The sequence below is a fragment of the Nansenia antarctica genome, assembly GCF_963989245.1.
Source record: "Nansenia antarctica genome assembly, chromosome: 3".
NCBI lineage: Eukaryota > Metazoa > Chordata > Actinopteri > Argentiniformes > Microstomatidae > Nansenia > Nansenia antarctica.
This window is the reverse complement of record NC_137688.1, coordinates 68877743-68902005: the sequence shown is the minus strand read 5'-3', so window position 1 is coordinate 68902005 and position 24263 is coordinate 68877743. Positions and strand designations below refer to the sequence as shown.

At 48.1% G+C, this 24263-nt stretch overlaps 2 protein-coding genes across 2 annotated transcripts in view; one reads left to right on the top strand and one right to left on the bottom strand.

Annotated features, from left to right (window-relative positions):
* Positions 1 to 2631: 2631 nt before the first annotated feature.
* LOC308153075 (arsenite methyltransferase-like) lies at positions 2632 to 8772 on the bottom strand. The gene is given in 12 exon segments (XM_080526170.1): positions 2632 to 3072; positions 5126 to 5245; positions 5454 to 5593; positions 5699 to 5830; positions 6168 to 6249; positions 6408 to 6477; positions 6618 to 6754; positions 6982 to 7132; positions 7749 to 7763; positions 7765 to 7874; positions 8232 to 8280; positions 8645 to 8772. Coding segments are annotated over 12 exon segments (1125 nt in total). The 5' UTR covers positions 8659 to 8772; the 3' UTR covers positions 2632 to 2967.
* A 9441-nt stretch (positions 8773 to 18213) lies between these two features.
* Positions 18214 to 24263, top strand: part of LOC308152296 (cyclin-dependent kinase 17-like) — a 65509-nt gene continuing 59459 nt past the window's right edge. Inside the window, exon 1 of the mRNA XM_080525233.1 lies at positions 18214 to 18402. The gene's annotated coding sequence lies outside the window, so the exon portion shown is untranslated. The remainder of the gene's footprint in view (positions 18403 to 24263) is intronic.

Sequence of the window (24263 nt, the reverse complement as noted above, 5' to 3'; positions counted from 1 at the left end):
ACAACCAGACCATGTCAGAAACACAACAATGCATCAGCTGAGTTAAAGAAAACCAACTCTTACCTTTGATGACAGAACATGAGCCGTGTTTACCCGTACCTCCGCCTTGCCCCGCGCATATTGCTATGAATAGTTCGAAGATAGGTGCTTGCTTGCACGTTAGGTGCGAGGCTGCTTGGTTAACCCATTAGCGGGAACATTATTAGTTGCACAAAATAGGCTGATTTAGTTGACCATGAACATCAGAGACAGACATTACGAATGTTCATTTAAAATACTCCGGAAGCCCGAAGTCCGGAATACCGGAAGTCGGGAGTCCTCAGCATAATGCATTGTCTGCAATACAACCGGTTATTTCTTGGCCAGGGCGCACAAATGTGCGTCCTGGCCAAGAAATAGAGACAGCCAATTGGAGCGCTGCTACAGCTCACGTGTAAGCGAAAAGTATTCGTCCTGGCATAGACTTGCATTGACACGGCGCCCCGCGTTCTCCCCCTACGTATTTTAACAGTGAGTTTTACACACACACACACACACACACACAGATAAAAATGTTTATTGTATTGGAGGATTTTTAATGAATGCTGATAGGCGCCGACAGAATATCAGCCGCATTTTGTGAATAAACAATGTTTATTTAAAAAAAAAACTTTTACAAATCGCAACTGAAGGTGGAAGTGAAGGTGGGGGCGGCGCCCCAGCGCCCTCTATCGGCCAGCCGCCACTGATGTTAACCCGCTTTACAGTAGACCCGATGCGACGCGACGTGGTTGGGTGGGCAGCACTGGGCACTGAGACAGTCCGACCGGGATTACAGTCGCGCCGTATGGAAGCATATAGTGGACTTTATTCAAATGTTAATGCAATTTGAGATTGCATTTGCATGTTCCACTTTTGCATGCATTCTTTCAGACAATATTCAAATTCAAATGCAATTCTAATGATTTGCATTTTCATTTTCATGTACCTGATGTGCACATTCGCTGTCAATATTAAAATGAAAATGCAAAGCCATTTGACATTTAATTTTCAAAGTCATGTGCTGCTTTGTAGCTGACAAAATTCAAAAGTTCATTCTAATGTGAAAATGACTATGCAATCCCAAAATAGCATATTCATTTGCCACTTTTGCCTGCGTTATTTGAGTCAATATTCAAATTGTAATGCAATAATGTGATTAGCAATTGCATTTATATGTTCTAGGAAACACATCCGCTCATTAGAATTGCATTTGAATTTGAATATTGTCTGAAAGAATGCATGCAAAAGTGGAACATGCAAATGCAATCTCAAATTGCATTAACATTTGAATTTAGTCCACTATATGCTTCCATAAGCAAGCCGTGTTGCCAGGTTGGGCTACTTTTGGTCACACTGGACGGGTGGATTCGACAGCTTTTAGACTGGTTGGGCTGGAAATTGTCAATTCCATCTGGCAACCCTGGTAGCAAAATATGTGCATACGTATCTGGTAGCCTACTGGTACCTTCAAATCGCATCGTATTATTATTATTATTATTAATAATTACAATTTACAATACAAATACAACAATTGGGGGTCCCTCAAAGAAAATGTGGGCGCACTGAGCGCGCACAACATCAACCTCCAAGGCTTGATTCTGACCCAGGAAAAAACCCTGGTATGTACTGTATAACATGATAGCCATCTATGAGCAATGCACTGTATATAAGATGATGACCAAGGGTCTTTCTGCTGCTGACCAAGGGGTTGAGTTCACTTGATGAGGCCCAATTTTGTTTTAGACTCTGTAGGCTACTGTATTTGTTTATTAAGACTTAAGATATATTATCTGAATTTCTCTTGTTTTATCAAATGTTCCAATTATTTTCATTTCTTGTGCTGGTTTAAAATTGCAGGAAACTAGCACAAATAATTGTGTGGGAGAGAGGGGCCGCCGCTACCAAAACGTGCACAGTTTTGGTTCGCTCCACCACCAAAAACTCTCACTCCAAACTTTTGGTGAAACTTGGCAGCCCTAAAGTGTTTCTAATTTCGACACCAACACCACGATGTGTGTGTTCAGGGATGCATGAAGCTGGGGGCAGGAGGAGAACAATATGAAACGATGAAGGTTGGGGTAGTAGCCTATAGTTCCTGTAAGAAACTCAAACCACTTTCACCCCTGTAATGCCCAAGGACACTTCGACATGTGGCCAGTCGGGGCTCGAACCGCCGATTTGCAATGGGGGAGCTAGAACAGTAAACATATAGCTCAATGCAGTAATTTCTATGGGAAGCTAAGATGCCACCTATCCATGTTGAAAGATTTACCTAGCTAACTAAATATAACTAATCATGTTAGCCTTCTGTAAAATTATTTTATACCCAACAAGCCAACTCATAGTATGACTAGCAACAAATCAGGTATAGCTAGCTTGGAGCTGGCTAATCACTAAAACAACGGCCACCAAGTGAGCTGGTAACTTAAACGCAGTTTGCAAAACGTGCAAACTGAACTGTGAAACTATACAAGACTACTAATATAACTGATAAGAATCAGTGAAAAGAATGAACAGGAATCAAAGGTATACCGTGTTAATTCAAAATGGCGAGCAGGAAAGCAGTGAAGCCAAAATTACAAATTTTTCGTCAACGCTAATAGAGGTAGATAGGAGTTTTTATTTTCAAATATCAATTTCAGCTCATCAACATCTTGTGTTCGTCATGGAAAAATTGACGCATGTTTCGTTACAATTTTCATTCATGAAATTAACACTGATGGGCAGATGATTCCTCTAGGTGGGCAAGGCTTATCTCTGGGCCAGCCCACCCGTAGACACGCCCCAGTTAATTATTATCAAAACACAATGTTTTTACATTACATTTTACCATACTTATTTAATTAGGAGATATGACACAATTAAGGAATAGGACACCAATGTCTCATGAATTACAATTATGCATAGTCTTTATGATTATTCTTGTGACATCCTGACTCCCTTTCATCAGTTGCAGCAAGACTTATTTGTGCCACAGCACCCCCCTGTGGTCGAAGGCGTACTTGCACTCTTCAGCTGCAGCAGCAGTTCAAAGGGATTCACAGTGCTCACCTGGAAGAAGAAGAACGCGTGGTTTCACAACACGGACATATTTACAGTACATCAATATCAGTACAGTAACAACTAACATTCAACGTTAGCTATTCCAATGAAAATCCATGACATTTAGGAATTTACTAAATTAATAATTATTAACTAAATGTTAATATCGCTTGTACTTATAGACTCTAATTGTTTTTGCAGGGTTCTTTGAAAATCCACGTCCAAATGGCCACATATTGTAGTACTGTAGTATTAGTAACCAATGGATTATTTCTCATTGAGTCTATTAGAAATATTACAGTAAAGATGGCTGACTTTGCCACATATTTAATGTTTAATTATTTTACTAATCTTTGCACATGCAAAATGGGGCCCTCTGTATGTGCAGCTGTACCTAAGAGGTTTATTACTGTTAGAGATCTGAGCATGACCCCAGCCTCTGTATCGGAAAGCCCCCTCCAGTTCTGATCACTTGAAACAGAATGTCTAAAGGTCGACATGGGAGTAAATCTGAATAAAATACTCTCCACCACTCACTCCCCTGACTACCAAGACTGGAAACATTCTCCCCAGATTGAGGAATGTGTATGATTACAGAGACATTAACAAACCAGAAATAGTCTTTCATATATGTGTATGTATGTACTGCGTGACCATGAGGCATGATAAGACGGCATTCCATTGGCTGAGGGGAGGACATTCCATCCTGTTCAAGGTTCCCAGCATGACTACTAGTATTTTCTGGACTATAAGTCGCACCCGAGTATAAGTCGCACTGGACTATAAGTCGCATTTATTTAGAAATATGTTTCACAAAATCCAAGACCAAGAACAGACATTTAATCTGGAAAGGCAAGTTTATTCAACTACACAATAGCACACAGAACAACAGGCTGAATAGAAGTCCGGTATGTTAACAAGCCACATTAACAGTTATTCAGCTACACAATAGCATGAAGAACATACCTGGGAGGCTGAATAGGCTAAATGAACATAACAAGCCAGCGAGTCCAACAAGCAAGTTACCAGTAAGCAAGTTCACCAAGCTACCGTTTGCTTAGCTTCAACAAGCTAATGTTTCCTCCGCAGACTTTTCCGGACGAAAGTGTGTCCCTGTCGGCTCGGTACAGCTGGAAGCCCTCCAGTTGTACTGCTGCGTCTGGGACTTCCTCAGAGAGCCAGGTCTCCGTGATGGCATAAGCTGCTGAAGAGTTGTAGTCCTTGCTTTTCGCTACCAGGCACCGGAGTTCGTCCATTTTATTACATAAAGAGTTCACGTTGGCCAGAAATATTCCTGGGAGTGGAGTGCGGGAGCCGCGTCTTCTCAGTCTAGCGAGAGCCCCAGCTCTCTTCCCCCGCTGGCGTCTCACCCACCTCACGGCCTGGGTGAAGATTGCGGTTCCTCTGATCAGGATATCCAGCACGTCCGTAGATCGGGTGAGAAAAATAGGAAAAGTGTCCAAGGGGGTGGAATCCCTGAGACATAAGAGTTCTTCTCTTGTATAAGAGATGCAACAGAACACGAATCCAGACATACAGACACACCAAACAACACTCCACAACACCACAGCTGCCATGGGCGGCGCCATCTTGGACTACACAAGCAGTCTGAACCAGGAAAGCCTGGTCTCCATATAGTTGTCACAAGCCCAGAGCGGCCCAGAGTGGCCTCTGTTGGCTGTAGACGGTAATGTTTACTCCTTGGTTCATGTCAGTCAGTATGAAATTATATATATATTGATATATGTCGCACCTGACTATAAGTCGCAGGACCAGCCAAACTATGAAAAAAAGCGCGACTTATAGTCCGGAAAATACGGTACACAGTCTGGTTATGACTCTAGCACAGCTGCTTGACCTTGCCTCTCGGTGGTGTGTGTGTGTGTGTGTGTGTGTGTGTGTGTGTGTGTGTGTGTGTGTGTGTGTTTGTCAGGCTCTTTGCTCACAATGCAACCATCAACCACACCAACCTCTAGTGTTCATAGAAATACTGTAAGTCAAACATTCAAGTGAATGAATGTGAATCACATAACACTTCAGCATGACTCCCTTTGGTACAAACCTTGGGTTTGACACCACATCCAGCACCTGCTCCTGGTGGTTGGAAAGTGAATTCCTCAGCGAACCTGGTATGGGACAGGATGTTGGCCACATCCTTATCCACCTGAACCACCTCATCCACCTGTGAGAGAGAGAGAGAGAGAGAGAGAGAGAGAGAGAGAGAGAGAGAGAGAGAGAGAGAGAGAGAGAGAGAGAGAGAGACACACACACACACACACACACACACACACACACAATTACTTACTATAGTACTTACAGTATGACATGTACACAAATGAAAGACACCTTTAGAGAACAGAGCCATTCCAGATGCAGAACCTTATACAGACCTTGAAGGTGTACTGACAGTCAAACTCCAGGCTCTTCTCTGAGCCAGTGATGTTGCCGTTGTAAACCACAAGAGACTCTTTTGAAGTGCCTTTGGGGATCTTGAAGAGACGGTAGGTTGCCGACACAAACTTGAAGTCACCTGTAATTCACAAGAAGATACAGTGAAGAGGATCAAACCGGAATAACCTTTTTTCAGACGGTCATTTCTAAAAAAGCAGCAGCCAATCAGTACAGCACATCTCACCTAGGACAGCCTCCAGCTCCTTGTTGTCCACATTGATGACAGTGGAAGTGACCAATCGGGGTCTGGTGAAGCCTACATCCTCAGCCAACTGCACTAGGTCTTCCCACCAAAGCGCGCCACTGACACACTCACCTAACAAAACAACGACCATAAATATTACTATTATTATTATTATTATTATTATTATTATTATTATTATTATTATGTTATTGGCTCTTGCATTTTGATTTAGCTCTAAACAGTGTTGGATTTGATACAGTAGTGATACACAGTCCTGGTCCTGGAGAGTTACAGTGGGTCCAGGTTTTTGTCACAGCCTGAATGAACTCCTCAACTGAACTTTAACACATTGATAAGCTTAAACAGGTGTCACTGCCGAGGTGTGGCCAATAGCCGTACAGTACGGTGGCTCTCTAGGGCCAGGATTAAGCATCACTGCATAGTGGGTGGCCAGTGTTACAGTACGTACCCCACAGAACTTTGTGGCTTTTGATCTCATCTGAAAGTCTGCCACTGCAGTAGACATCACTGAAGTACAGCTCACTTCCCTCCTGACAACCGAAAGAAAAATAAATATCACCAAGCAGAGGTGAATTTATCAATTACATTTGTTTAGCATTTAAGTGACAAGTGTGAATGTGAATTCCCTTGCAATACCATGCCATGAAGGTGTATTGAAGTGTGTTGAGTGTGTTTTGTGATTAGATACCTTTAGAACGTGGTAAGCCTCAGTCAGTACTTTCTTCTTGTCTGGGGAGAGATTCACCACACAGTTGGATCTGTAACACCAAAGAAAACATACATGGGTGAAGGTATCAACAATCTTCTTTGTATTCTGAAAATGTGTATTCAATTGCTATGATAATGACATCATGAAAAATTACAGAAATACATTTTCTTGAGTAAATGTTTGTCTTACATTATGATGTCAAAGGAGTTCGCCTTGAGACCAGCGTCCGTGAGAGCCTCAATGTACCCATGAACGAAATCCACATTTGGCTTCTTGTAACCAAACTCTTGCATGTGATGGTCCACATACTTGCGGGCCACATCAAGCTACATAGAAAACAGAAACAGAGTAGATTTAGTTTAGTAGAGTAGTGTTGTTTTGTTTCGCTTTAGTAGAAAACTCATTTTGGCCACGTTCCCCCGATAGTGCACTCAAAAACCCTGCCCCTGAAACTACAGTATAAATAAAGTTGTATTGAATTTGAATGGTCAGCCCCACAGATAATAGGCTTGATTTTCCCAGAATACAGTGTGTCCATGTGTCTTCTCTATACCTGGTCCTCTGTCATGTCGATACCAGTCACATGACCCTTCTCTCCCACCAGCTGGCTGAGCATGTAGCAGTCCCTGCCACTCCCACTGCCCAGGTCCAGCAGCCGACAGCCCTCCAGACACTCTGGGACCACCAGCCCACAGCCATAGTACCTGGAGGAGAAAACACCAGAAGACCCTCGGTGTCTGTATGTACTGAGTCTACGTGGAATATGAAGGAGTAAATGTGCTGTTAACTGAGAAGCGTGACTTGATTTTTGGGGGTCTATGGTTCGGTCTGAGTTCATATTGTTTGTATTATATATATATATTGCTTATAATATTTTGTATTGTCACTTGTCTGTAAATACGTTGATTATATAACACTGTTTACTGTGAAATAATTGATTGATTGAATTAGCTTTGGATGAACACATGTCTGCTAAATGAACAAGAGCAACTGGGCTACTGAAGCTAAAATCAAAAAGCTATGCTAAGTTAGAAAAAAAGAAGTTAATAGACATGTTATTACATAAGCACAACAATGTACTGTCAAGTGTAATAGGCTAGGTGCACGATCTCACTACTTCCTGAAAGGCAACTGGTATGAACATATCCTGTCTCACTCTATTGGTTTAATTGATTAATCAGCTGTGCACTGTGTGTTCCAAAGGTTTACCGCACAGCTGATTAATCAATTAAACCAATAGAGTGAGACAGGATATGTTCATACCAGTTGCCTTTCAGGAAGTAGTGAGATCGTGCACCTAGCCTATTGAGGTCAACTAACTTTGAGGACACTTCAGTGAACCTTCTTCAAGGCCTGGCGGATGAAGGCAGAGATCGGTCTGGCAGGGGCGACGCACGCATCTGTCTTCAGGTCAGAGGTCTTCTTCAGTGTTTTCCCATAGTATTCCTAAAGTCAGTTTAAGTATATCAATGCTCTGCTCGCAAATTACTTTATAATAATGAATGAATTACACGAATTACACAGATTGTATATCATATTGTAACGATCCTGTATGAGGCCCGTTAACAGCTCCACCAAGGGAGTTAACTCTCTTGGTCTAATGGTTAGCGCGGCCGTCGGTTATGTGGGCCAGTCGCGTGTTGCTATAACGGAGATTTTTAACCGTTTATTGACCTATGTGGGAGGTCGGGGTTCGACTCCCGCATGGGGCGAGTTACACTAGAAGATTCCCGTTCGCTACAATATCAAACGCTTTTTTGATTTAATAAATCAACACTTTTATTGTATGCCGTTGCCCAGTACCTTGACATCCACATGAATCGTTGAATCAACGAAGCCTTCTTTACATCCACTACAAAACAAACAACAATAATATGAAACAGACGCGACTGACAGAATAATTAAATAAGCGACAAGCATGACAACATTGATAGTGTGTCAGATTGTGATATTATAATTATAGCTTCTTAATTTCACCCACATTCACCCACAATTCTCACAACTGGTATTGTAACACCGTTATGAAACATACTTTGAAACGAGGATGGGAAACGTTGTTTTACTGTGCACAAGTCTCTCCTTCAAAACCATGTTCAAGTCACCCTAGTAGCGAGTATGGTGCCAGAAACTGAAAATAAACTTTTATAATATTTATAATTATCAGTTATAATTGTACAGTATTTGAATAAACGCTGGTCTCGGCGGAGTTACTGTACCTGTTTTCAGCCATCGTGTGCTTATATGTTTGAAGTCGGAGTCTGGACACAGGTTATTATGATCGATATTTATGATTATCATGCTTACTCTGTTAAATTGACCGCCCCCTGCCCCACTTCCTTCAGATTAAAAGTCGGTGCGACATTTGCTTCAATTTGTAATAAACTCTCCACAGTAACCCCCCCCCCCCCCCTTCTTCTTCTTCTGTTGGGTTTAACGGCAGCTTGCATCCTTCGCGTTGCACTACTGCCACCTTCTGGATTTATCCAATTCCTACATTGTCCATATTGTAGTGCCGGAGGAAAAAGGAAAGACGTAGGCAACGTAATGATAACTGTTTAATCAAAATAACAACGTGTACTCTCAGTACAGGACCAGAAAATAGATCACCGAAACTCTTGTATCTAAACAGGAAGTTGCAACGTTAATAATCCTCCCCTCTGCCCCTAGTGCCAGAACTGGTTCCCTCCCACTACACAACCAACAGTAAGAGGAGAACATGAACCCATAATGTAGTCACTACACCAGCCCCCCCAGTGTTCACCTCAATATTGGAAATCCTCACGGCGAGGAGGGCGTATGGCCCGGCCCCTACGATCGTAGGTAAAGTCAGGAGGTGCGGGAGGAGGTGTGACATCGCCCATCACGTCCTCCTGCAGGGAAGGACGGGGGGCAGTGACGACCGGGGGCTCGCGAGCTGCGGGGGGTTGTCGGGGTCGGAGTGGGGAATGGCCAGGGCGCGGCAGGGGAGGTAGGACTGGAGGCCGGCCTCTGCGCGGTGGCAGGGCCAAGTCCAGGGGCAGTTCAAGGTCCAAGTGGGCCGGTTTGAGGCGATCAACGGACACACACTCAGGCCTACCCCCCATGTCAACCATGAAGTTCTTGGCTCCGGCCTCGATGACACGGAAAGGCCCGTCATAAGGAGGACGTAGTGGAGTCCTGTGGCCATCATGACGAATGAAAACGAACCTCGCTGAGTGCAGCTCCGGGGGCACCCTCGAAGTAGGGACACCATGCTGCGTAGTCGGGACCGGGACGAAGGTCCTGGCGCTGTCCAGCAGGGAGGCGCGCTGAGCGGCGGCGGACCAGGGCTCCGTTGACTTGGGAATGAAGTCACCGGGGACCCGCAGCGGCTGTCCAAACACCAGCTCAGCGGACGACGACTGGAGGTCCTCCTTAGGCGCTGTCCTGAGCCCCAGCATGACCCACGGCAGCTTGTCAAGCCAGTCGCTGTCCGTGAGGCTGGCTCGAAGGGCGGCCTTCATGGATCGATGGAAACGCTCACAGAGCCCGTTCGCCTGCGGGTGATAGGCGGTTGTGCGGTGGAGCTTGACCCCCAGATTCTCCGCCACCGCTGCCCACAGCTCTGAAGTAAACTGTGAGCCACGGTCAGAGGAGAGATCAGCAGGGGTGCCGTAGCGGGAGACCCACACCGCGATGAACGCCCGGGCCAGGTCGGGGGCTGTCGTTGAGGAGAGCGGAACTGCCTCCGGCCAGCGAGTCGTCCTGTCCACCATGGTAAAGAGATAGGTGTATCCGTGCGAGGGGGGCAGCGGCCCTACCAGGTCCACGTTTACATGATCGAACCTCCGCTCAGGCACAGAGAACTGCTCCAGGGGGGCCTTGACGTGTCGATGCACCTTGGCGCGCTGGCAGGCGATGCACGTGTCTACCCAGGCCCTCACATCCCTCTTGAGCCCATGCCAGACGAATTTCTCTGACACCAGCCGTGAGGACGGTTTCCTACCAGGGTGAGACAAGCCGTGTATCGCCTCGAAGGCGGGGCGCCTCCAGTTGGCGGGGACCACCGGTCGTGGCTGACCCATGGAGACGTCGCACAGGAGCGTGGCCCCTGCGTCACCGAAAACCACCTCTTCTAGGCGCAGTCCTGTGTCCGACAACTTGAGAGCCTGGACGGCGGGGTCGGCGGCCTGGTCTGCAGCCATGCGCGCGTAGTCCAAACCCAGTTGGACCGCACCAACCACCGCCCTGGAGAGACAATCCGCGACCTGGTTGGACTTCCCAGCAACGTGCTGGATGTCTGTGGTGAACTCGGATATGTAGGCGAGCTGGCGCTGTTGGCGGTCGGACCACGGCTCCGCCACCTTGGACATGGCGTGCGTGAGTGGCTTGTGGTCCACGTAGGCCGTAAACTCGCGGCCCTCCAGTAAAAAACGGAAGTGTCTGACAGCCAGCCACAGCCCGAGGAGCTCCCTGTCGAATGTGCTGTACCTTTGCTCTCTGGGAGACAGCTGGCGGCTGAAGAATGCAAGAGGCTGCCAGGCGTCCCCAACCCACTGTTCGTACACCGCTCCCACAGCAAAGTCAGAGGCGTCCGTGGTGAGAGCAGTGGGTGCCGAGGGCGAGGGGTGGGCCAACATGGCAGCGCGGGCCAGGGCCGCCTTGGTGTCCTGAAAGGCTTTGACACGCTCCGCCGTCCAGTCCACCGGCTGCTTCAGAGTCTTGCCCTTCTGGGCATCGTACAGAGGCCGCAGGATGTGAGCGATGTGGTGGAGGAAGCGATAGTAGAAGGTTACCATCCCGATGAACCCCTTGAGCTCGCTGATTGTGCTGGGGCGCGGGAAAGCAGCGACAGCTTCCACCTTCGAGGGGAGGGGGGTCACCCCCTCTGCGGAGACCCGGTGCCCGAGAAAGTCGATGGTGTTCCGTCCGAACTCACACTTCGCCGGATTGACAATCAGCCCATGTTGGCTGAGCCGTGTGAAAAGGGCCCGGAGGTGGGACAGGTGCTCCTCCTCCGTGGTGCTTGCGACGAGGATGTCATCCAAGTAGACGAAGAGGAATGGTAGGTCCCGGAGCACCGAGTGCATGAGGCGTTGGAAGGTCTGCGCCGCGTTCTTCAGGCCGAACGGCATCCGCAGAAACTCGAAGAGTCCAAATGGCGTGATTACGGCCGTCTTAGGGACGTCCTCGGGGTGCACCGGCACCTGATGGTACCCCCGTACCAGGTCCACTTTGGAGAAGAAGCGTTTGCCTGCCAGGTTCGCTGAAAAGTCCTGGACATGTGGGACCGGGTAGCGGTCAGGCTTGGACGCGTCGTTGAGGCGGCGGTAGTCCCCACATGGGCGCCACCCGCCGTCTGACTTAGGGACGATGTGCAGGGGAGACGCCCAGGGGCTGCTCGAGCGCCGAACGATGCCCACCTGCTCCATATGCGCAAACTCCGCCCTGGCGATGGCCAGCTTCTCCGGGTTGAGGCGCCTGGCCCTGGCGTGGAGGGGAGGCCCCTCGGTCTCGATGTGGTGCTCCACTCCGTGTTTCACCGTGGGCGCGGAGAAGGTGGGCTTGGTAAGGTCGGGGAATTCGGCGAGCAGCCGAAGGTACTGGTCACTTTCGGCGAGCGTATTGGACCACCCGCTGTAGACCGCCTCCCCCTGCGTACAGGCGAAGGAAGCGAAAGTCTGTGAGTTGACCAGGCGCCTGTTCCCCACGTCCACCAACAGGTTGTGGGCGCACAGAAAATCCGCACCAAGGAGGGGAAATGTGACAGCCGCTATGACAAAATCCCACGAAAAGCATTGCCCTCCGAAGCACACGTCCACCGCCCTAGTGCCATAAGAGCAGATAGGCGTGCCGTCCGCGCCTGCCAACTGCGGACCACGCTCCTCTTTCGCCACATCCGATCTCTCTGCCGGAATGATGCTCCACTGGGCACCTGTGTCACAAAGGAAACTGCGACCAGAGGCGGTGTCTTGTATGAAGAGCAGCCTGTTGGTGACGCCAGCGCTCAGGGCCACTACTGAGCGCCGGCCCCGCCGTTTCCCGTCGGTCCGAAGGTGCAGGGTGAGCGGCACCGTTTGGCCTTGGCGCCAAAAGTGGCGTGGTAGAAACAATGGCCCGCAGCGTTACCCTGCTGGCCAGAAGGTCTGGCGTCATCCTTCGCTCTCCTGCGACGGTCGGGTGGCGGGGCGGCCGCGGGAGCGAGCAGGTCGGGGGACCGTTGAGGCATGGCCAAGACGAACCGGTCCGCCTCCCTGGCCAGGGCGCGGGGCTCCATGATGGCGGTGTTGGCCAGCGCCATCCTAACTTGAGCTGGCAATGTGCACATGAACAGCTCTGTGAAGAGGATCATGGGGTCTTCTGTACCGAGCAGGTTTAGCATCCTCTCCATGCGCGCAGAAGGCCTCTCGTCACCCAAGTCCGACATGGCAAATAGGCGACGCACCCTCTCCGCAGTGGACAGTTCAAATGTCTCCAGAAGCAGGGCCTTGAGGCGCTCATATTTGTTCGTCGTCGGGGGAGCAGACAAAAAACCTACCACTCGAGCTGCGGTGGAGCTGCCCAACATCGCCACAGCATGGTTGTACCGGTCGTCGTCGTCATCGATGTCACTTTTGTTGAAATGTGCCTCTACGATAGCAAACCATGCAGCAGGCGTTGAGTCCCAGAACTCTGGTAGCTTGAGAGTGGGAGTGTGCGCACCACGCGTTACCCTGACAGGGGATGGTGATGGCTGCCGCTGGTTTGAACGTCTTCCTCGCCCGGACATTTTGCAGGATTGTAATGTTCGCTCGCTGGTTTTTGTACACAATTACGTTAACAAAAATCCACGTCGGGGTCACCAGTGTAGTGCCGGAGGAAAAAGGAAAGACGTAGGCAACGTAATGATAACTGTTTAATCAAAATAACAACGTGTACTCTCAGTACAGGACCAGAAAATAGATCACCGAAACTCTTGTATCTAAACAGGAAGTTGCAACGTTAATAATCCTCCCCTCTGCCCCTAGTGCCAGAACTGGTTCCCTCCCACTACACAACCAACAGTAAGAGGAGAACATGAACCCATAATGTAGTCACTACAATATGTCTGTTGCTATGTCTGTTGCCAAAGATGTTTGTAAAATAAGAAAAACCTGCACATTGTATGTAGTTACTAGGGTGTGTGTTTTAACTTCACGCATTTCGTAACGTTCGAGCACTGATATGTTGATACGGCCTAATGCTATTCATCCAGACCAGTGTGATCAAAAGTAGCCCATTCGGCGGGAACCCGCCCAATCTGGCAACCCTGTCACCACCACCGACGACAGCAGGGAAGAGTCGCCTGGAGGCTCATTACCGCCCTCTGGTGGTAGACTCCGTAATAACACTTACACACATCCTTCCCCCCTCACCCTCACCCCTCCCTTCCCCCCTCACCCTCACCCCTCCCTTCCCCCCTCACCCTCCCCCCTCCCTTCCCCCCTCACCCTCACCCCTCCCTTCCCCCCTCACCCTCCCCCCTCCCTTCCCCCCTCACCCTCACCCTCACCCCTCCCTTCCCCCCTCACCCTCACCCCTCCCTTCCCCTCCGGTGGGAGACTCCGTAAAAAAACGTCTCAGTTGAACAGAAACCGTGACAGACGTCAACGAACACGCAAGAAATGTGTCCGTTCACTGATTTTATATGCCAGCAAACGGTTACAGCCCCATCCCCACCCCAAGGGGAACTTTTCCGGTTAAAAAGAAAATATCAAATGGGTATGCATCTAATCAGACTATTACTGTTGTTGTATATATATATACATTTTTTTTATTTATTGAAATGTCTGGTTGTACCAGTTAGTCAGGTCGGGTGTCCTTCTACCACAGGATGTGTACAGCCCAGAATGTGGCACTGCAACATATCCAGTGGTCTAGCCCTGTGGCCTCCAGTGCCATACCAGCGTCATGTCCAGGGGGGTGTACTTTTACGCCAAGCCGCCTCACGCTACGGAAACAGGAGACAGGCTCCTGCCCCCTAAGGGCCGTTAGGCTCGAGGACCATCGGTTCTCAGGGCTACTTACTTAAGCTTTATTGTGAGGTGTTTGGTGCCTCAAAAGTGTTGAACACAACACACACACTTACTGAATGCTAAGATACACCCTAACTAAATGTATATACAGTATCTGTAGTGCAAATATGTAACCCAATATGAAGTATAGCAGCAGTAGAGTCAATATGAAAAGTAAATATAGCAGCATGTTAGTGTGTGTGTGTGTGTGGAGAGAGAGAGAGAGAGAGAGAGAGAGAGAGAGAGAGAGAGAGTCAGTTCATCAGTGGTATGGCCATGGGGTAGACGCTGCCACAGAACCTTCTGAAAAGTCTATTGGGGCTTTTCCACTACGGTGCTGACCTGGTGCTGACCCGGGTCAGCCCGCTTCGTTACCCTTTTCCATTCGTCGTTCCAGGTCGGTTCGGTCCCAGGTCAGCTCGCTTCTTTAGCTCCACATCGAGAGCAGGGTCTAAAATTTCATATCCGGGTCTCTTTGCCAGGCTGCGTGTGACGTGTGACGCTGCACACCGTTGATTGGTCAATGGAAATCGTCATCCCATGTCCCATCCCATATATTTCTTCACTAACCGCCATCTTGAAATACCACATTCACTCTAGGAAAATGTCACTACATTTTCTGTAATAGCTTATTAATAAAGATTCGGAAAATTATGCTGACCATCGTATTATCTTAGTTTAATGTAATTTCAATGAATCATATAACTTTTATTTACAACAAGCACAACACAAAAATCGCTATTATGCACCTTGTTTGTCCGTGAATAACACCGGCTGTGGAGGTGATACAAACACAATACTCCTTTGCTAACTTCACCATCTGTCTACGGTCATTTTGAGCCCTTAACCACCGCGCTGACACCCCGAGAAGTTATGCTTTTAACCGTAAACTCGATGAACCGGGAGTTCACCTGGCCGCTGCTGCTGTGCTGTCCAGCCATTTTCGCCGTTCACTCATGAGTCAAATGCCGGTTTTAACAGGGAATTCGCTCCGCGCTGTGTCCACGGTGAGAGGAGTGGAGGATCGACTCCATTCAAAAACTTTTGAATTCACTGGCTTCTCCTCTTTCCGGACACGTTTGAATTGTTATCCTAACCCCCGGTAAACCGAAGTTATTAACCCGCAAACGGCACCGTGTTTGTCTGTGAATAACACCGGCTGTGTCATTGATTGATTGAAAACTTTATTAGAAGATTTGCAGAAGTAGGTACATGAAAGTACATATTACATACAAGGTCAACTAAAAGGATAAAAACCCAAGAAAGCCACTGGCTTATTTCAATTGGGGTCGTTGATTTTCAATTCGTCGTTACATGTAAGTCAAATGCCGGTAGATTCGCGTCTTGTCGGCGTTTCCCGATGATGATACTACAGTTCATAAAGCAGACAAGTGAAGGCAGTGGTTTTAAGGGTTCAAAAAACATGACTTTATTATGTGTACATAGCTTCCTCTCTCTCTTTCTCTTTCTCTCCAAAAAAATCACGGCTGTTGCTGTGTACACCCGGAAGCTTTTTGCCAGGCTGCGTGTGACGCGTAACTCCGCCTACTATCGTCTACTCCTCCTACTAGTCCGGGTCGGTTTGTGTATAATGGAAAACCAGAACAGATCAAAGTGACCCGACCTGACCTCGAACTGATCCGAACTGCACTAACGCGGGACCCTGATGGAAAAGCACCATATGTCTGGGCTGGCCTGGGTCCTAACCCAGGCCTACCTAACCCTAACCCAGGCCTACCTGACCCTAACCCAGGCCTACCAGCGTCTTTGAGCCTCGGAAAAGCGCTATATAAATCTAATGAATTATTATTATTATTACCTAACCCTAACCCAGGCCTACCTGACCCTAACCCAGGCCTACCTAACCCTAACCCAGGCCTAACCCAGGCCTACCTAACCCTAACCCAGGCCTAACCCAGGCCTACCTAACCCTAACCCAGGCCTACCTGACCCTAACCCAGGCCTACCTAACCCTAACCCAGGCCTACCTGACCCTAACCCAGGCCTACCTAACCCTAACCCAGGCCTACCTGACCCTAACCCAGGCCTACCTAACCCTAACCCAGGCCTACCTGACCCTAAACCAGGCCTACCCGACCCTAACCCAGGCCTACCTAACCCTAACCCAGGCCTACCTAACCCTAACCCAGGCCTACCTAACCCTAACCCAGGCCTACCTAACCCTGACCCTAACCCAGGCCTACCTAACCCTAACCCAGGCCTACCTAACCCTGACCCAGGCCTACCTAACCCTGACCCTAACCCAGGCCTACCTGACCCTAACCCAGGCCTACCTAACCCTAACCCAGGCCTACCTAACCCTAACCCAGGCCTAGGTGTCGTCAGGTGTGTTTATTGGTGTTGAGAGTGCCATAAATAAAGCAGTAAAGACATTGTTGTCATACGGACACCAATCCTTTAAGCTCATCGCAGCTCATCCTCCTATCTGTATAATCCTGCATGGGAAAGGGCCCTCTCTGGGTACGAACACTTTACCCGGCTGCCCTCGAAAAGGTGGTACAGGACCATGGCCGCAAGGACAAACAGACTGAAGAACAGCTTCTACCCCAGGGCCATCCAGGCCCTGAACACAGCAAAGACCTAGGTTCCTAGGACCCTAGTCGTCTATCTGTACAGTATAGTATAGTGGATAGTGTACATAGCCTTTACTTATGTAAACCAGCTCCTTCCCTTCTTGTGTTTTTTTTTAGTTTTTTTCTTTCCTAACACCAGGGGAGCCACCTCTCCTAAATTTCGTTGTTTGATACCTGTACTATAGCAATGACAATAAAGAACATTCATTCATCCATCCATGTAATCTCTCTCTCTCCCCCTCCGTCCTCTTTCTTTCTCTCTCTCTCTCTCTCTCTCTCTCTCTCTCTCTCTATCTCTCTCTCGCTCTCTACCTCCCTCTTTCTCTCTTTCGATCTATCTCTCTGCATATTTAGTTTAGTTATGTTATCATGGGGGGGAGGAAAAGCAGATGACCCCCCCCCTCTCTCTATTTATCCCTTCATTAAAGAGGCCAGACCACTGGTCAGATTTAGCCAGGGCAAGTGGCCATATGTCCAGTTGGTTGGGAGTTTCCCTTGTGTCCTCTCTCTCTCTGTCTCTCTGTCTCTCTGTCTCTCTGTCTCTCTCTCTCTCTCTCTCTCTCTCTCTCTCTCTCTCTCTCTCTCTCTCTCTCTCTCTCTCTCTCTCTCTCTCTCTCTCTCTTTTGTTCACAGTGCTACACGGTGTTCTGTTGTTCTCTCCTAAACAAGGGAATGCAGCGAGGACACATTCACATCTCCATGCTATGCCGTAGCAGTGCAAACTTTGATCTTTCGGCCGCGCTTCCGTCTGATAAGCGTAATTATCCTGAAGCAGGAGTGTCTAGGAACTCGGAGAGGCCTGCTGCGTGTGGTATTGTTCATTATAGTATTTCCATAAATTTAGGGAGGGTTAGTTAATTATTCAGAAGAAATATTAAGATCTCTAGGGGTGTGTGCACGGCACATTTGAATTTGACACAGCCTTAAATAATGAAATAATTTCCCCAGTGCCTTGGATTTCCCCCCAGTCCGCGCACGCGCACACACACGCACGCACACACACGCGCCCCTGGCGGTTCTCTCCGGGATCACACCACCACCACCACCACCACCACCACCAGCAGCAGTCCTTCTCCCACAGACATGGCTGATCGCAGGACAGGGGACCGTGTTGTCAGCGGAAAACACTACACTGTGTCGGTTCCAGTCTGTAGTCTTTTCGTCTGAAAGCAGCAGCGCATTTAGACAACCTCATATCTATCAAACACAGAGAGAGACCAGAGAGTTCCCGGTGGTGCTATAACACAACCCTCTATATCCATCTGTATTCCTGTCTTCCTCCACCAACCCACGGCGTTTGGGAAAACTTGTCGCAGTGAATGTGAAGGTTCCAGTGGTGGATCGCTGCGGGAACAATAGTGCCTGTCCCGGATAGGGATCGCTCACCAGGTTAGTGCGATGTCCTCTACAGTGTCTGTGTGTTCTGTGGGACCAGTGTTTTGACCATGTTATGTCATCATCATCGGGGGAGTTGGAAGTGAAGTTGAGCTTTTTTTTTCGGCCCGCTAAATGTTCAGTGTCCCCCCGGTTGATATGTTCACTCTGACATGGCAGCTTCTCTCATGTTCAGGGTCTGATCCTGCGGTAGGGTGTTAGATAGATAGATAGAGAGAGAGAGAGAGAGAGAGAGAGAGAGAGAGAGAGAGAGGTACTTTATTGATCTCCGAGGGGAAATGAAGGCGTTTACGGCAGCTCACGTGATTCTATCACTGCTATTATAGTTTATTTACAAAGGGATGTGACAGTTTACAATAACAAGTTTACCAACATCACCGATCGAGTCTGAGCTAAGACCTATGGAGCTAGTATAAGGCTGTGTGCGTGCGTGTGTGTGTGTGTGTGTGTGTGTGTGTGTGTGTGTGTGTGTGTGTGTCTGTGTATGTCTCTGTGTGTGTGTGTGTGTGTATGTCTGTGTGTGTGTGTGTGTGTGTGTGTGTGTGTGTGTGTGTGTGTCTGTCTCTCTGTCTCTCTGTGTGTGTGTGTGTGTGTGTGTGTGTGTGTGTCTGTGTGTGTGTGTGTGTGTGTGTGTGTGTGTGTGTGTGTGTGTGCAATAGGGTATCCTATCATTCGGCTAACACGGAATGCACCCCAGTCACCCCCCCCCCCCCTCCCACTGCATTTTGATGCATGAATCATCTCCACGTCCTCCACCACCACCACCTCCATCCCCGCGGTGCTGAGTAACTTTCCTCTGCCCAGTCAGACTCTCCCCTCTCGGGTGCTCTGTGGCAGGAAACCACGGGGAGAGAGGGACACTGGTGGAAGGGAATAGGCCGGGGGCCGGGGGGGGTTTGTGGTTGGATCCTTATCAATCCAATCTGCTTGTAGGTAGGATCGGGAATAGACCTCAGTTAACCGGTGAAATAGTCTCTCTGGCTGGATCTCCTTTGGTCTCCCGCAAATGGGTCCGGAAACAGATTGTTATTGCACCATTGATAATGGACTATTACCCAATGCCAATAAGCCTGCCAAGAGCCTCACAGCAGTAGCAGCAGCAGCAGCAGCCTATAGCTTGTTTTAGACCAGACCCAAACTAAACTGCTTATAGAAACATGCTGGTCAGATCAGATGCAGAAGCAGGAGGAGGTGGCTGTGTCTCAGGAGGTAGAGGAGCCGCCGTCTAATGATCACAAGGTTGGCAGATCGGCGGTTCGAGCCCCGGCTGGCCACATGTCGAGGTGTCCTTGGGCTAGACACTGAACCCCAAATTGCTCCCAATGAGCGGGCCGGCACCTCGCATGGTAGCTTCCCTCCATTGGTGTGTGAATGTGTGTGTGTGAATGTTTGAATGAGAGGCCGTTGTATATTGGAATATTAGCGCTATATAAGTCAGTCCATTTACCATTAGGATGCTGTTGGATAGGCGACACATTGACGTTGTGTGTGGATATGCTCAGATCATCATAGTTAATAAACATACTGCACATGACAAGGGGATCGAGTAAACAATAGTCACATTAATAATCAGAAATTTAGAAAATTAGAATTAGAAAAGCTGAATTCTCCAACAGCATGTTTGGATACTAGATTCTGATTGGCTAGCAACAGTGGTAAATACCCCAACAACCCACAGTTCAGACCGCATTTCCAGTATCAATGCCCCTCCCAATCAATCTGATTAAGAACACCTGTGCTGACCTACAATGCAATGGTTGATCTTGTTTATGGGACTATATTCTGTGGCGGAGGGATATTTATTCTGAAACGATTAATGATTTTTAAATACAACTGTGTATTTATTTTTTATATTATGTGGTGGCTGTTGTAGAAAAGCAATTCGGCTTCGCCTCGTGCCACAACCCTGTACCAGTGGTAAATGTCTCCACAACCCCCTTCCTCTCATGGTAAATTGCTTACTTTGGGGCCGATTATGGGCCTGTCCGTCCGGCTTAAGAGGTGAAATCCGTAAACGAGGCTTTGGACTTCTCAGGCTTAGACGGGTAGTACGGCGGTGGTGTCGGGGGAGGATCGTTGACCTATCGGCTGAATGATTGACGGCGCTGTCAATACGGGGACGGTCCTGGTTAGGATAGGCGCAGGTTTTATGGGTGCTTTTACGCAAGCTGTCCAGGGAACATCGACATCAGCCACCTAAACAGTGTGACGAGCTGTTATGGATTCATTTGAACCCCTCTGGCTGTGTCTTGGGTTTCCTAAACGTAGTTCTCTGGGTCATGAGTCAGTCGGCGAATGTCCTCCGGACATAAATGGTAAATGGACTGAGTTATATAGCGCCTTTTTACAATGGCCTCTCATTCATCCATTCACACACACATTCACACACCGATGACGGCAAGCTACCATGCAAGGCGCCGGCCTGCTCATTGGGAGCAATTTGGGGTTCAGTGTCTTTGCTCAAGGACACCTCGACGCGGGGCCAGCCGGGGTTCGAACCTCCGATCTGCCGAACTTGCGATCATTAGACGCCGGCTCTACCTCCTGAGCCATCCCCCTGAGCCAGTGGAAGTGGCAGTTTTAGATCAAGCGCATCAGTTGTTGAACTTATAGAAGAAATCATAGTCTATAGTCGTTGGTTCTGGAGTCATATAGGGAGCCTGGCACTTACAGGCGCAGGAAGCAGAGTCGCTGTCTAACAAGGTCGGCAGATCAGCAGTTCGAGCCCCGGCTGGCCACATGTCGAAGTGTCCTTGGGCAAGACACTGAACCCCAAAATTGCTCCCAGTGAGCGGGGCCAGCGCCTAGCATGGCAGCTTGCCGCCATTGGTGTGTGAATGTGTGTGTGAATGGGTGAATGAGAGGCCGTTGTAAAGCGCTTTGGAGCAGCAAAAAAGGCGCTATATAAGTGCAGACCGTTTACCATTTACAAATACCTCAGGAGTTCAGTTCTACTGTCGTGGCCCAACACCAGGTTGTCCTGACCCAGCCTGTGGGTCTTTGTAAACCAGGAGATAAGGCTTTAAAACCTCAGTCTCTCCTCTCCTCCATCCCTCTATCTCATGAATTTGAGACTGGTTCCATTCCTCCATCCCTCTAGCCCCACCCCTCCATCCCTCCAGACCCACCCCTCCATTCCTCCACCCCTCCATTCCTCCAGACCCACCCCTCCATTCCTCCATTCCTCCACCCCTCCATTCCTCCAGACCCACCCCTCCATTCCTCCATATCTCCATTCCTCCAGTCCCACCCTTCCATTCCTCCATCCCTCCATTCCTCCAGCCCCACCCCTCCTTCTCTGTCCCCCGCCCCCACCCCCCTGAAGTGTCCGGGGGTGACCTCTTTGTTGTTGTTTTGAGTCCCTGGTTTTGCCCCTTTAAGTGTTGACGAAGAGTGCGAGTGCGTTCAAATGCGTAGGGCCCCCCCACAGAGTGTATGCAGCGTGTGTGTGTGTGTGTGGTGTGTGTGTGTGGTGTGTTGTGGTGGTCGTGTCGTAGGCCTAGTGAATGTGGTAGGCGGGCAGGCTAGCTAGCTAGCTCGTGATTCAATCATCTAATCAGACCTCCATTGTGGTGTCCTCTCCTCCTGTGTGCCAGCCCTCTCCTCTGCTCAGAGCCCTTCTTCTCCTATTGTTGTGCCTCTTGTAGATCAGGCTATTGATAGGCCCGGGCGTCTCCGGGCTCGGCATTACCATGACAATGCAGCCGTCGTCGAGGCTTTCAGCAGAGCAGAGGCATTTTTTGATTCGTCATTCGTGTCCGGCAGGTTCTCTCAGCGGTGCCACCGGCCAGCGGACCGACCGTCTCAGGGTCTGGTTTGGCTGGAACGGCGACACACACACACACACACACACACACACACACACACACACACACACACACACACACACACACACACACACAGTAACACACACACAGTAACACACACACAGTTAAGACACACACACACACAGTAACACACAGTAACACACACAGTTTAAGACATACACACACACACACAGTAACACACACACTTAAGACACACACACACACAGTAAAAGCCCAATTTATGCTTCTGTTGGTCTTTACGGCTCCGCGTTGGTCGGTGTACTCATAGCGGCATACTAGCGATCAAAAAACGTATTGTAAAGAAAATGTCTATAATGCATTGAAATGACAGTAAACTAAGATAATAAGATGGTTATCATAATTTTTCAAATCTTTATTAATAAGTAATTACAGAAAAAGTAAATGACATTTCTGTCATGACTTCCGCATTTACGAGAGAGTCGGAATGTGACGCTACCAAGCGGACCAATCACAGTTCTTATAGATAACTTTACATTAAATATGTCTATCATAAATATAATTGAACAGCCATGGGGCTCCCTGTAACTAATAATTTATTTCTAAATAAACAGGATTGTACATCTCGTAAATGTGAATCGCGCTATGGGAAGGCTGTGCCTGACGCTTCCATAGGGCGCTCCGTTGGAACGGTGTACTCAAAGCGGCATAATAACGATTTTTTTTGTTATGCTTGTTGTAAATAAAAGTTCTATGATGCATTGAAATGACATTAAACTAGGATAATACGATGGTCATCATAATTTTTCAAATCTTTATTAATAAGTAATTACAGAAAAAGTAAATGACATTTCTGTCATGGCTTCCGCATTTTGGCCTACGAGAGAGTCGGAATCATATCGGAATCATGTGCTACCAAGCGGACCAATCACAGTGCTTACGGTTGCGTAGGCAGTAGGCACTGCCGCGTAGTTACATTTTTGGAGAGGTGCGCGTCAATCTACGCCGCAGCCTACGGCGTCGATTTTACGCAGAAGCATAAATTGGGCTTTAGACACAGTAACACACAGTAGCACATGCAGTAGCACACACACACTTTTTTTTTTTTATTTTTTTTTATTTTACCTTTATTTTACCAGGCGAGACAATTAAGAACAAAATTCTTAACACACACAGTAACACACACACAGAGTAACACATGCACACACGCACACACGTCACACACAGTAGCACACACACACAAAAACACACAAACACACACACATAAAACAGACGCACACGTGCGCACGCACACACACACACACACACACACACCCACACACACACACACACACACGCAGTAACACACACACACACACACACACCCACAAAACAGACACACACGTGCGCACGCACACACACACAAAACAGACACACACGTGCGCCAGGGTTTCCGTTAGAAAAAATGTGTGCCGGTCAACGTGTCCGGGAAGATTTCAATTTACCGGACAAACGTGAGAAATTCCGGTCATCATATTAAAATATAATATAGCTGTTTGTCGCGGTGATTACTGTTGTGTAGCCTATACAGTATATGCCGTTTAATGTCCATTTCTCATCCGATACGATTAGATGCAAGCTATATAATATAGGCTTTCATGATTCGCATGCGCTATGCCATAATATTATGTCCAGCGCTGAACGCGCCACACTGGGAACTGAACAGACTGCATCGATCAATGAACGGACTCCACATTACGTTAACTGAAGTCTGTTAAATTGTTTGGGATTAATGTGAGTTTTCTATTTTCTCTTTCCAGTTTTACCCTTTTTTATCAATAAAACAACGTCATTTCTATATCTTAATCGGACTCGCGAGTATGACAATGAGGAGAACATAACTGTTTATTGAGAAACGATTGATAGGCAGGCTGGGATATGTATAAAGAAATACCACAATGTCTAGATGTATAACATTGTATTGAAAAGTGCAGGAAGTTACATGTAGGCTTCTGGCGTGACACATAGGCTAGCCTAATTTCCGTTCATATGCCTTTTATCAGATAAAATAAAATAGAATAAAACTCTTTG